The 14,429-nt window shown below is 31.4% G+C and overlaps 1 protein-coding gene across 4 annotated transcripts; it reads left to right on the top strand.

Moving 5' to 3' along the window:
• Nucleotides 1-599: 599 nt before the first annotated feature.
• Nucleotides 600-13,528, top strand: LOC131145694 (GDSL esterase/lipase At5g03610-like). 4 transcript variants are annotated; one of them, XM_058094896.1, is made up of 5 exons: nucleotides 600-1,224; nucleotides 1,957-2,005; nucleotides 9,421-9,506; nucleotides 11,882-12,150; nucleotides 12,783-13,528. In XM_058094896.1, exons 1-5 carry the CDS (start codon nucleotides 1,215-1,217, stop codon nucleotides 13,305-13,307), a joined length of 939 nt encoding a protein of 312 aa, XP_057950879.1. In that variant the 5' UTR covers nucleotides 600-1,214; the 3' UTR covers nucleotides 13,308-13,528. The 4 variants fall into 4 exon arrangements, with proteins under 4 accessions (XP_057950879.1, XP_057950884.1, XP_057950894.1 ...); XM_058094901.1 differs by lacking the exon at nucleotides 1,957-2,005 and having other exon boundaries at nucleotides 620-1,224; nucleotides 9,384-9,506; XM_058094906.1 differs by lacking the exon at nucleotides 1,957-2,005 and having other exon boundaries at nucleotides 626-1,224.
• Nucleotides 13,529-14,429: the final 901 nt, after the last annotated feature.

Genomic DNA, 14,429 nt, shown 5'->3' with positions numbered 1-14,429 from the left:
TAAGGTCTTGGTCAAGACTAAAATGCGACGTGGCATGCCGCGAATGGATGATGAGGTTAGACCCGAATTGCTGGTAAGAATGAATCCCAGTCGTCCATGAGGAGGGATGATCGGAGGGTTGATGAGAGGCCATGCGAGACGTTCGAATGAAAGGACGAAGAGGTGCCACATGGGGGTCGCCGTATGGGGAAGCAGGAGTGTCAGGACCCATGTCAGGGTCTAATCTTGGCCGTCCCTGGCATGGTGATTGAACGGCCCTGCCGGCGTCAACGATCATGCGTCAGGGATTGCGGCTTTCGATGTGGGGTTTTCGTGCGGCTTGATCCCAGCCATTGTTGCACTGGGGAGATCCGACGGTGGAGAGGTTCGCGACCAAGATCGGTGTTGGGACTGAATTGTGGGCGTCCCGCAGCAATGCAGATCGTACGGTTGGGAAGCGATCGCATATGACTCGCTGACGCGGCTTCATCCTGATCGCAGAAAGGACTCCCGAATCGGACGATTGTGAATGCGGCCGTGCAACCTGGCGATCAAACGGACAAAATGCACCATGTGTCCAAATCCAACGGTTCTGAAGGTAGACGTATTTAAACTTTAACTTTTTCTTTTTTCCGCTTTCATTCGAGATCCTTTCTCTGAAATTCTCTCCCTAGCACACTTCCTCTCCTGTTCCTTCTCGTTTGATAAACTTCAAAAGTTCATCCCCTCACTCTTCAATCCTTTCCCTGGAATTCTTGAACGATTGAAAACCCTAGAACTCCTTAACTTTCGTTCAAAACCCCCTCTCAAAACCTAATCCCCTTTCTGTCGATCTGCCTGTTTCTCGTTCGATCTACCCTCCCACCTTTCTCGATCGCTGAATCTTTCTTCACTAGACCTCCCAATTGGAACACCCACTACTCCCTAAAGTTTTCTGTAAAAATGGTGTTCGGCCTATACCCGAAAGGTATTTGGAGGCACGGGTTGGGTCTCGGGGTTTTCTTTCAAACTTGTCCAAAAGATAAGTCCTCTTTTCCTTTTTGATTCTTATTTTTGTTTTAAAATATGATGTACATGTGTATGATTTGTGAATTTTGTTGGTTTGTGGGTTGGGTAATCCAAGGTTTCTGTTTGGCAGAGGCAAGGTCGAAGACGAGTGAACTCGTCTCAAACCAGCGCGTGAATCAGGGGTTGACTCGCGTGAGTCAACTCAGCGAGTATGTGTGTTGATTCGGATGAACTCGGGTAAGTTCTGTAACGCCCCAACCTTCTACGTGCACTTGAAGTGCTATTAATCTATTCATTTATCTGATAATTTACATACTAATATCACATAAGCGAAAATATAAATATAATTTTTACAAATATAATACCATAGTTTACAATTCCTATCCATAATCTAAATTAACTATTTATCACTTTTTGTAATCACATATATACGAATCTCCAAAACATAATTTATAATTTTAGTATTCATAATACTAGTATATTTTACAATCATTCATAGAATCTAGAAGACTTAAAACCTAAAATATAAAATATTTACATTTGAAAAAATATTATTAAAATATTTATACCATTTTTCTTATATTTTTTAAAAATGCTATAAAACTTTAAGTTTTCTAAACTCAATCTCGACTAGGTTTTGAAAAAGATATATTTATATTTGGGGTGAGACATGTCTCACTAAGAGAAAAAATAATATATTAAAATAGCGTGTAACTAACATGAGGTTCATAAATATTATTTTAATAATATTTGTCAAACGTCATTATAAACTCTGAAATCATTCTCTGAGCGTAATCAAATGCATGTAAACTATTTAATCACATGAGATTACTTAAGGATAGGGGTGATTACCTGTTTATACAAGTAGTTTTGATATATTTGGCAACTCAATTGTCGCTACTGAAGCATATTAAGATACTCGTTATTGAATTATTAGATTAATTTCGTACTTATATAATTCAAATAAAGGTTTACCAGCGAAGACCACAAGGATAGGGAAATCTACTCGCCCATACAAGTAGGTTTCCTCTACCATAGTGCGTTATGCAATTAATGTCGCATCTTAAGTTATTAGTGTACTCGCCTTTCTTAATAAGCCGTTAGGTGAAAAGTACGTCCTGCTCAATTGTAATTTGTTCTACGAGCATAGATACTTCTAATATCATAATACATTATTTTGTTTGTTATTTTAGTAATTTACATTCGTTCATGTTTTCAATTTAACATTGCATAACATTTCACTTTACGTAATATTTCTTAATTTACATCGTTCACATTTTACGTTTCATATCAATTTCATTCACATTTCCATTTTATTTTATTTTCATTTTATTCATTTGTACTACAGCTCCTTTTAGCTGTATATCAATTAGTCCACATGTAAATACGTTAAAATCTCCTAACACAGCTCCTTTTAACTGTCATTAATTAGTTAATAGTTTTTTTCAGCTGTCATTAATATAACTCCTTTTAACTGTCATTAACAAAATTATATTTACAATAACATGCAACATAATTTATGTCACAATTCCATTCTTATTGCATTTCTTATATAATCTGCATCTCATACTTATAACATAGCCTTACATAAGGTTCAATTCACTCATGTCACATTATATAGTAGTAAAATTCATACATTACCTAAAAAATAAGTCCACCAATATTTAACATTTATATACTCAAAATATACCTTCATTTCTTATATAATTATTTTAGAAATATTTCTCACTTTCATCAATTCATTTTCGTATATACGTATCTAATAAATAGTCATAAACTCGAAAAAGCATAATTTAAATGGTTGACATTTTAAACTTATATCGAGACACATATACGTATATATAACATAATTTATTTTTTATTAAATTCATAAAAATTTTGATTTAATATATATTTTTTCCCTTACCTGATTTTTTGAACTCATAAATTTTAAATAAATAAGTATACTCTCAAATATAATCAATTTATTAAAATTTTTAAATCTCACTCTCGCTTTGGAGTGAGATTTAGAAAACCTTAATTGAAAATTTATTCTAACCAAAATGACGACGATCGTGACTAGGATCCTATGATGGTGTTTGATTGTCGATTTGACTGAAAATCTAAGGAGAAATTAAGGATTTAGTGAAAATATATATTTACCTAGAAGTGGTTCCTACGCTGTTTTCATGATAAATTTGCTCCAATAGAAATGTCGGTGACAGAGCTAGTAATCCAACGACATCTTCCATTTTTCAATCGATGCTCGTTAGACCGACGAAATTGAGGAGAGAAAGGAGGATGGAGGAGGCGACGAGAGATAGAGAGAAGGGAGAGGCGCAAGGAAATGAATGGTAGAAATGAAGAATCCAATTTCAATTTGGATTTTGCTTCCTTTAATAAACCATATATATATATATATCATTAATATATTATACTATATATATAAATATTATTTATCATATATATTTGTATGCTTATATATATCTATTATACCATTTATTTAATTACTTTAATTTAATAATACTTAATTAATTATTTGATTAATAATTAATATTTATTTATTTTCTTTCACACTATTTCTTTTTATTTGTTTGCTTAATTAATTAATTTAATCATGTTTAATTAATTAATTTTAATTTTTTTCCCGAATTATTACATTCTTCTCTCTTTAAAAGAATTTTGTCTTCGAAATTTGCTACCCAATCATTTTTTATATTTTCTAAAATTTATCAACTAACTATCTCACACAATTTAGTATATATCATTATATAAATTTTTACATTATTTATAATTAAATAAAACTATCATTTATCATAAACATAACTTATATTTGCGTTCCTGACATTATTTGGCTCGGTCAGGATTAATGAGTACACTCGTGCTAATCTACCATAACCTCTAAAATCAACTAATGAATCTCATACCACATATTTTTATATACTTCAATTTAAATATCAAACACCTAAGTTTGTTAAACCACAACATCTAAATTATTCTCCTTCAAAGATTTTTCTCCATAAATTAACCAACGTAACCTTTGAGTTCAAATTCCAAGTTCAAATTTCTTTACTTGAAAACATTATCATCGATGGATTTACCATGATTTTCTGACGTTAACTATTTTTTCAGAAAAATACAGAAGACTATCAAGGGATTTTTCTCCCCCAAGCTTACGAAACATAACTCAGAATTCCTAACGAAATCCTAGTCTTCCTATCCATATCCTTATCGCAACTTAATCCTACACTCTGGAATAAATCATTCATAACCTAATGCTATAATATTTTCATATTTAGGTGATGTGAAATTAATCGCATTTTTGGTTGGATATTACTCTGATACCATCTGTAACGCCTTAATCCTTTATGTGGGTTTGGAGTGTTACTAATCTATTCATTTATCTGATAATTCACATACTAATATCATGTATGCAGCGAAAAACATATATATAATCTTCATAAATATAATACCAGAATTTACTATTCCTATCTATAATCCAAATTAACTATTCTCTACCTGTAATCACATGTATACATATTTCCAAAACATAACCTACACTTCCAGTATTCACAACACCAGTATGTTGCATAACTATTCATAAAATCTAGAAGACTTCAAACATAAAATATAAAATATTTACATTCTCAAAAATATCATTAAAATGTATATACTATTTTTCTTATATCTCTAAAAAATGTTATAAAACCTCGAGCTCTCTAAGCTCGATCTCGAGAAGGTCTTGAAAAAGATACATTTATATTCGGATGAGATACATCTTACTAAGGGAAGAAATAATATATTAAAACAGCGTGTGGTTAACATGAGATTTATAAATATTATTTTAATAACATTTGCAAAACGTTATCATAAATATTGAAATCATTCTCTGAGTTTAATCAAATAATGCAAAATATTTAACTCTACGAGATTACCCAAGGATAGGGGTGATTACCTGCCCATACAAGTAGCACCTCTCTGCTCTGATTCATTTGGCAACCCAATGGTCACTACAGAAATATATTAGGGCACTCACCTTATTTAGTAAGTGCTCAAGTATTAGATTAATCTCGTACTCACACAATTTAAACAAAGGTTTACCAATGAAAGCCCCAAGGATAGGGAATTCATGTATTTGGTAGCGAATTCTGGCTTCGTCGACGAAGTCATCCTAAATTACCATTTTACCCTTCTTTTTTTTATTTATTCCATATATCATGGTTCGGGTTCTTACATTCCTACTCTTATCTTGAAATATATTTGTTGGGGAATTTTTTTTGGTTATACAAGAGGGAGCTTTGAGCATATATCAATTTAATATATACTTGCTTGAGAAACTTCTCCATTTATTTTATAAAGGTCAATTATTTTGATAGCAAAATCCTAGTTTATCCTACTTATCTTGAAGTATATTTTTGGAGAAACTCTTTGGGTTATTCAAGAGTTTTGAGCATATATTCATTAATATATATTGGCTTGAAAAACTTCTTGAAAAAGGCTAAAGCATATATTCATTTTTTGTTTGGCAGCCTTTTTGATTTGAATTTGAAAAGGTCAATCATTTTAGAAAAGAAAATCATTTTCCAAACTCACAAGTTTTACTTGAAAAATATTTTGAGAGAAAACTCATACTCTACGTGAGCTTCATTTCAAAAGCATAGGAGAGTGTATATTGGATTTTAATGTTGTACATCCTTACTTAGTTTAGAAGTATTTGTTTGTATGCAAATTGCATTAAATATATTTGTATTCCAGACGTGGCTTGAAGAAGGAGACTCGTCTTGTGAAGAGTCCCGAATAGACTTAAACTCAGTTTAGAAAGTTCCGGATTGGTTCAAACCCGGTTAGGAGAAATAGGAGCACCGTCCTGTAAGATGTGGTAGTTGGTTGGGCTTAACCCAGTAATTTGAGTTGGAGCATTCCTCACCCCATAAGGAGAGGGTGTAATTGGTATCGCTCCACCCATTAAGTGAGCATTAGTGGAATCCTTGGGTTACTAACTCAAGGCGGGGACGTAGGTAGGATTGATTAAACTCCGATAACAAATGTTGTGTCTCTCTTTCTCTTTACTATTTATCTTTCCTACATATGTATATTTAAATTTGATTTATTGTGAATGTTGTGCATGATTTAAATACTTCCACATGTTAATATTCGAATTGGTTATCATTTAGAAAGATCTTAAGTTGTGTAATACTGATTGTGAGTTTTGATTTAACCTAGGAAGAATTTTTTTTAAATATCCAATTCACCCTCCTCTTGGAAATACACCATTCTTCTTAAGATCGTTATGATACATCTGTTTGTCCCTGTTTGGGGCGGGTAGTTTATGCATGTTATCGGATATGTACCGATTATATATGAATAGTGACACTCTGAGGCCATATAAAGGGTCGGGTCGTTACATGCGATGCCTAAAAAATGGATCCAAATAAGATCAAGATGTGGGAAGTATGATCAGTTTAAATAGAGTGGATTATGGGTACTTATATATATATATATATATATATATATATATATATATATATATATACATACATAGTTGGGCTCAAGATCCAATAGACTTAAGCTTTTGGGTCAGACCCACTTGAGCAATTGTTGGGAATAAGGCTTACTCCCATGAGGGAGACGGTTTCCGTTCAAGAGGGAGCAGTTGTAAGTCACAAGTGAGAGGTAGATTGTCAAGAATTATACGTGTGAGTTTGTCTCACATTAGAAAAATAGAGTGGATGATGGGTACTTATATATATATATATATATATATATATACATATACATACATGATTGCACCAAAGATCTAAAAGACTTCAGCTTTTGGATCAAGTTGGTGTTCACTCATGTATATCAAACCCAACCATGAACTCTTTCAGTACTAACAAAAATAACATATGTTGATAATAATAACAACAATGAAAGTAAAAAAAAAAAGTTTAAAAGTAGTAAAAGAACAAAAAAATATATTTATAGAGATGAAGTTAAATTTTTGTTTATATTTTTCTATGTCAAAAACAATTCATGTAATCTATGCCTAAAATCACATTTTAGGCTAAAGTATGAGATTTTATGTTTGAAGTTTCGAAATCTAACCTTGATAGGGTAGAAATAATATGGGAGGTAAAAGATGTACACCTTTTGTTGTGTACTCGAACCCAATGGCCTCCATTATTTATAAAGAGACCATAATATAATTTAACCTTTTTCAAAAGTTTGAATATATATATATATATATATAGACACACACACATACACTTCAATTTAGAGAGTTTATATGGAGTTTAATTACAAATAAACCGATTCCAAGTTAATGTAGTGTATTTTTGGACCGCATACTTTTTCCTTTTAACATTTTTAGAGCGTGAAAAAATGAGCCTCCTTGCCTTGATTATTGGATCACATGAGTTCGGGATTATTTTTTCTATAAACTCGTCGAGGAAGTATGAAAATAAGACCAATGAAGTTAAGGGCTCAAATCATTCAAAGCCTAAACAATATATGACCCCTAAATCTCATTGATTATCAATATTTGTTTGTTTTTTTTCTTAAATGAAAATTTTCTCTTCTCCATTCACTTTCTATTCAACTTTGTCTTTTAACTCATATATCATAAAAGATACTAATATTTAGAATTCAATTTATTGATCTTACATATATCTAATTTAAAGAATTCATTGTTTGGTCCACAAAAATGAAATGGAGTGAAGTAGGTAATAAAGTTGGTCTTTGCTACAAAGATTCTCACTAATAGTTTCATTCTTTGGAACGTCTCATTTTGAGAGGCAAAAAAGTAAAAGAGTCTCTTACTAATACTACTTTAAAAAAAATTTGCCCTACCAAACTACCATATTGAAGTTGAGCATTAGCCTTGTCATTAAATTAAGGTTATGAAGTTAGATCTAAATAATTTTATGCAAAAATAATTCCTAATTTTAAACCCATTATAATCAAGCTAATCCAACCTTATTAAATTAGTCCATAAATAGTTCTAATTCAAGCCTATTAAATAAGTCCAAACTGAGTCTATATAATTGAGTCGCTCTCAAGTTGAAACAAGTCGAACTCATTTATGTTCAAACTCGACTCATTTATTAAATGAGCTGTAAAATTGGGTTTGAAAATCACTCATTTACATAATGAATGAGCTTAAATAAGCTCTTATCGAGTCAAGCTTTTGAGCTACTCATGAGCTGTTTGATTTGTTTGCAACCCTAATTTGAGCATATTAAATATTGGGTTAATTCATGCATAAGTTAAGACTCCTAACAAATAGTTGAGTTAAAATTATGTATAGATCATAATTTTTTGTATGTTTTGTTTAACTTGTATTCGTAATATGCTCATTGATTGTTATACTTATCAATTAAATTAAGGAAATTATTGAAATTCCCTTTGCGATTTACCAAATTAGAAAAAGAAAAGAAAAGTGAGATACTCTAATTTTACTGTGATGGCTAAACCTCTTTATTTTTTTGATCTATGTAAAATCGTCACCCCCTTAATTTTCTTGACATAAGTCAATAGATTAGAGGCCTTTTGCTTTTTCTTTTTTTCTTTTTTTGATAAAAGTATTTTAAAACGACCATATTAACCTTTCACCTTAAACCGTGGAGAATAATGTGTAATTCATCATTTTTTTTTTAAAGAGTCCTTAAATGATGAGTATCAAATTCTTTACTTACTATAGTTCCAGTCATTATTTAACCTCAAGAGTTAAGATAACACGCATATTCCATTTTGATTAATGATGTGTTATTTGATCTTTTCACATCTTTCTATTGAGCTATTTAACATCATCTTTATAATCAAATAACGACCTAGTGATCATGACAAACCAATTGATTGCTATTTTTTTTATTATATCATAACGTAACGGTATTTTTACATTTTCTTTAAAGTTATTAATCCAAAAGTCCATGCTTTGAAAATAATATATCTCGAACGAATCACTTCTTTCTAACCAAACGATTGAGGAGAAAATTAAGGAACAAATAAAACATAATTATTAAAATTCAATCAAAAAAAGGTATAGTAACGTCTTACACCCCCCATGAAACTACAATTTAACCAAGTAGAAAAAAAAAAATGAGAAAGGAAGCTGCCTAGCTAGCTTAGCCACAACATGGGATGTTGCTACTCACTGCTCACTAGGCACTACTTTGCTGTTTTCCCAAAGAGTAATTTAACATCCCTCTTCAATGGTTTCCAACATCTTGTGCCTCTACCAAGCTTCTATAAGACTTAGCATTCGATATAATCTAGTAGGGAATACACTATGACGAGACAAAAGCTCATCTTCATCTTCTCCTCTTCTCTGTTTCCTCTCCTAACCACATGTTTGAGTTTTCAAGAGTTGATTTACTCTACTTACTTTGTGTCCAAAGATACTTATTTTCATCCTGAGAAGCTTTTTGTGTTTGGAGATTCATACGCTGATACAGGTAATACCATTAATACTAGAGCTTGGGGATTTCCCTATGGAATTACAAATCCTGGTAAACCGACTGGTCGTTTCTCTGATGGAAACGTCTTAACTGATTACGTTGGTAAGTATTTTCTTTGCTTTTTCAACCCAAGAAATCATTTCATGTGTCTGTGATGTAAATGTATATTGGGTACATTTTTAGACTATCCCATTAGCTAGGGCAAACATCTTGAGTGGTTAAGCCAATAAAATATTTTATTATGATCTGTTTTATGATAATTTCTAGTGAACCCACCATTCTTTTTGCCTTAATTTTGCGTCATTAAAATAACCACCCTCCATTACTAAGTCACTTCTTACCATCCTCCTTGTGTGGCTTAGGGCATGTTTGGCATTGTTGTTGTTTTGTATTTTCTATTTATGTTTCTTCACAATGAAAAAAATAAATTGTAAATGCACGTTTTTTTTTCTTTTTTTTTGTTAGTTTTTTATTTCTGTTGTCAATTTTCTTCTGTTTGCCAAAAAATTAAAAACTAGATTTTAGTTTTTTAGTTTTTTAAAATTTTAATATCCAGAAATATATATATATTTTATACTCTTCTAAATTAAAATCATAATTAAATAATCATGTGAATTTAATTGTAATTAAAATAAAAATATAGATAAATTTTAAATAATAATAATAATAATAAAAGTCAATTACAAAATAATTTTGCTATTTTTCAGTTGTCATGTCTAATAAAATTTGTTATTGTAAAGTAAAATTTGAAGTAGAATAATTATTAATAAATTTTATTTTTATTATAGTAATTTTTTAAACATGTATTACTTGTATTTTAATTATTTAAATAATATTTTTATAATATTTTGATTTAAAGATGAAAATGAGAATTTTTCTAATTAGGTTTTCATTTTGGATTATTTTTTAAAATATTAATCAAATAGGTTGCTGGTTTTGATTTTTAGCTTCTATTTTTGATTTTTTTAAATTTTTTTTTTTTTGTTTCTCTAATATTTGACAGTGATACCAAACAATCCCTTTGTTTTCATAATGTCAAAGAAACATTCATCTTTAATTTATTCTTTTTGGTTCATTTTTAGCCCTTGCAATAGCTATAAAGCAAGTTAATTTATCTTTTATTTCAAAAAACCATATTTTTATTCCATCCTAAAATTTGAACTTATATATATGAAGGTTTTGTACTAAAATAATTCATGTATCTCCAAAATGGACTCCTCCTAATTCAAAGACAAATTTTGGAAAAATCTGAATTATCGAGACCGCTGTAAAAATACATTATTCTGAAATTTTTGTCATTATTTTGGGTATCATGCCCGCCCTTAATTCGTCATATGTGGATTAAAGTAAGAAGAATTTTCATTTTGCACAATTCTAATTTTACATTATTTGAATAGGACTAAATAATTTTTTACAATTTTTCTCTTACTATTTAACAAAATCATGCGATGCGAATTTTGAAAAATAAATGTCATTTCTAAGATCTCAATCCTTAAGTATAGGCAATTTTCTATTTTAACTTTTTCCTTACGATAATTTCTAGTAGAACCATCTTTTTTGCCTCTAAATTTTGCGGCACCAAATATTCTTTTTCACTTTTGTCCACTTTATTTTAATCATGTTTTATTTTGGGTCCTTGGGCCGCTGTGGAAGGCAAATTATCCTTGTATTTTGGCGCCTCACTCCATCCGAAAATATGAAATTTCTTTTAATATGAAAAACTCATACTAAAATGATTAACTTATATTGTTGAGGTACTTTTTTATGTTTATTTCTTAAACAATAAAAGATATTCACGTGCCTTAATATTTGCCAAAAAAAATATGAACTTTTCTTGAGATTTCAAAAATTTATGAATGTTTTTTGAGATTTCAAAAATCCCTTTAACCACTCTTGATATTTAATTTTTGAGTCATTTATATCTCTAAAAATGTTGATTTTTAGCAAAATGTAAAAAAGAGGTTGTACTTTTTTGGCAAGGAATGTAAAATTCTTGAATATATAGAAAAGGTTTATGAAAATTTTAAAATTTCAAGGAAAATTAGTATCATTTTGGTAAAATTTCGGCAGGTTAGTGCCTTTTGCCATTCTTTTTAGAGTCAAATTTTACAAAATTTGAATTACAATGTCCCGCAAATCCCTACCGTCCTTAGTTTTTTGTCACATCATTGCTGCTATCACATCCATTTGTGTTCTTGCTTTCTTTGAGGCCACATCATTGCTGCTAACAGTACTCCTTTTTGACATTTTTGTTCTTTCTAAGACAAATTTCTAAATGTTCAAGTTATCTAGACCGACAAAAAAATCTTTATTCATTTATTTTCATAGTTGGTTAGCACAATTTTGGGTGTCATACATTTTCATGTTTATTAGATTTTTTACTCATTTTTATCCAACTATTATCAAGTGAATTCAAAGATGAGCAACATTTGTAATGCTAATTGTGTCTCTTGTGTTGTGGCACGGGCATGCGATAGGCAAATTTTTAGAATTGGAATGTGAAATATCAACATATAGAGGGAGGGAAGAAGGGAATAGAACGTGTGGAATGAACTTTGCTTATGGAGGGACAGGTGTATTCGATACAATTTTCTTGGGGCCAAACATGACCACCCAGATTGATTTTCTTCAACAACTCATTAACATTTCCTTCTTCACCCCTTCCGACCTTCACTCCTCGGTCGCCCTTGTCACCCTCGGCGGCAACGACTATACTACCTTCTTGGCTAGAAATGGCTCTTATTCGGTAAATAAACATGTTTTAATTCATTTATTGTCAATTACTATAACATTTCAATTAAAATAAACAAGGATATGTTACACAAGAAGATTATTTCATTAAGATAGTATTTAGGAACATAAATTTAGAGATATAAAATTTGTTCTATGGTTTTTTTAAATTTTTATTCAAAATTACATTTTTATCATCAGAATAAGATGCACTGTACTTTGGTCTTGAAGTTTAAATTCGTAATATGCACTTTACTTCTATCTTAAAGTTTAAACAGTGGCTTGAATTTTTAAAGTTTCAATTTTAGTTTCAATGTGAACCTTAAATGATATCTAAACTAGGTAAAAGGAAACTTTTAAGAAAAAAACTGTTGGCAATGTGAAAGTTAAATAGTTAAGGACAATTTAGTAAAACTTCAGTGATTTAGGGTTTAATTTATCCAAAATATTAAAAACTCATTAGTAGGAAAAACCATTGAACATTTTTAAAAGTGAGTTGGGAATCTTTGATTGATTTCAAAAATTGCATTTGACTGAAATAATCTTTTACACCCATTAAACCCACAAAACAGTTCTAACCACACCTGGTAATTAAAAATGTTATTAAACGATTAATCTCTCTCTTTGGCATACTCAAATCCAATGTAGGATTTGCCAGCCTTCATACCACAAGTGGTAAATCAACTTGTGAAGAACTTGGAACGCATTTACAGTATGGGTTTGAGCAGAGTGGCAGTGACGGGTCTCGGGTGCTTCCCTCGGAACACCCAGAGCCCCTCATTCCAATCTTGCGACGCCGCCAAGAACGCCGTTGCAGAGAACCCCCACAACTCGTTGCTGAAGGAGGCCGTCACCAGGATCAACGCTCTTCATCCCACCGACTCCGTTTTCGTCGTCCTCGACCTCTACGCCTCCTTCATGTCCGTCATCGAGAACGGAGGATCAGGCGCAGTGAAATTCGAGAACCCACTGCAGCCCTGTTGCGTGGGAATAAGCGCAGGGTACTTATGCGGGAGCGTAAACGAGAGCGGAGCAAAGATGTATACGCTCTGCGACAACCCGAGTTCTAAGTTCTTTTGGGACAACGTTCACCCAACTCAGGCAGGGTGGAATGCCGTGTACACTGCTTTGAATGCCACTCTTCTGCAGCTTTACCAGAAGCTAAAATTTTGAAAACGACGAAGAAGAAGAAAATTGTTGTATTGCTTTTTTTTTATCTTTGCTGCTCTTGATGCATGTAGGTCTTTTCTGAGAATTTTGTATTTGAATAAGAAAAATCATAGACATTCCAGGATGTGCGTCCCTCTTGCCTGGAGAGTTCAGAAACATTCTTCCTTGGGATGCCTTTAGACCTTAAATTTAAATGGATTTGAATGAATTTTAATATTATCCAATATAAAGAATTCGTTATTTAAATAATAGATACTAATTGGATCGGTTTGAAAATAAATCAATTGCTAGCCATAGAATATTATTCATAGAGACAAAAACACAACGGAATAGGATTAAAGAAAATTTATTTTATTTTATTTTTTGGATCCATTGGAACAACTTAGACTAGTGGCAGCCAATCGGCGTCCCCTCCCTTGAATCTCTCCTACTTGTTTCCAAAGGCTCAACATAAAACATTTAGTACAAAAGTATTTGCTTCAACTGTCGGATGTTTTCAACGAGTGGTTGGTTCATGGATAATGGATTACATCAATGATTTTTTTTAAAAATTATTTTTGCGTTTATTTTTTTTTTTTTTTGGATTACGCACCGGGTTTCCACGTGTCCGTTTTACGGTCCACGTGACTAATCCTGCATCCCTGGAAGTTAACCCCACAACTACAAAGGGAGGTAAATTTCAGGTATTCAAAGGCGGAAACGAATCCCGGAGGGTTTAAACACCTCATCTCATGAGAGGTACTCTCGCAGCCTGCACTATCACCTGAACCACACCTTGGGGGTTATTTCTGGGTATTTTTTTGTTTGATTTACGGGGAAATGTTTCGAGCTTGTTTAGTTGTAGAAATTAATCTTTATTTTTTATTTTAGATTTTTGAAATATTATAAAAATTTTAGTTAATTTTTTTACAGTATTTTGTACAAATTACCTAAACAAAATAGGCTCGACACCATTTGCTTGAGAAACCCATTTGATTTTTCATTTTAAATTTTTAAATAATTAGAAAAATGTCAACTTATTTTGTAATTTTCCAACTTATTTTGTAATCCTTGCATCTTACATGCCTTCAATTCTAGTTTACATGCCTTCAAATCAGTTCTACCTCCTATATCTTGACCCTATTT

Source organism: Malania oleifera, chromosome 1 (genome assembly GCF_029873635.1).
Source record: "Malania oleifera isolate guangnan ecotype guangnan chromosome 1, ASM2987363v1, whole genome shotgun sequence".
NCBI classification, from domain to species: Eukaryota; Viridiplantae; Streptophyta; class Magnoliopsida; order Santalales; family Ximeniaceae; genus Malania; species Malania oleifera.
The sequence above is the reverse complement of the archived record's forward strand: the minus strand, read 5'-3'. Positions and strand labels throughout refer to the sequence as shown.

What these genes read in the sequence shown, in the direction of transcription:
- LOC131145694 (XM_058094896.1), top strand. An exon ending in AAATCTACTCGCCCATACAA is followed by an intron (nt 2,006 to 9,420) that starts GTAGGTTTCCTC and finishes CATTAATACTAG; the next exon opens with AGCTTGGGGATTTCCCTATG. An exon ending in CTAGAAATGGCTCTTATTCG is followed by an intron (nt 12,151 to 12,782) that starts GTAAATAAACAT and finishes AATCCAATGTAG; the next exon opens with GATTTGCCAGCCTTCATACC.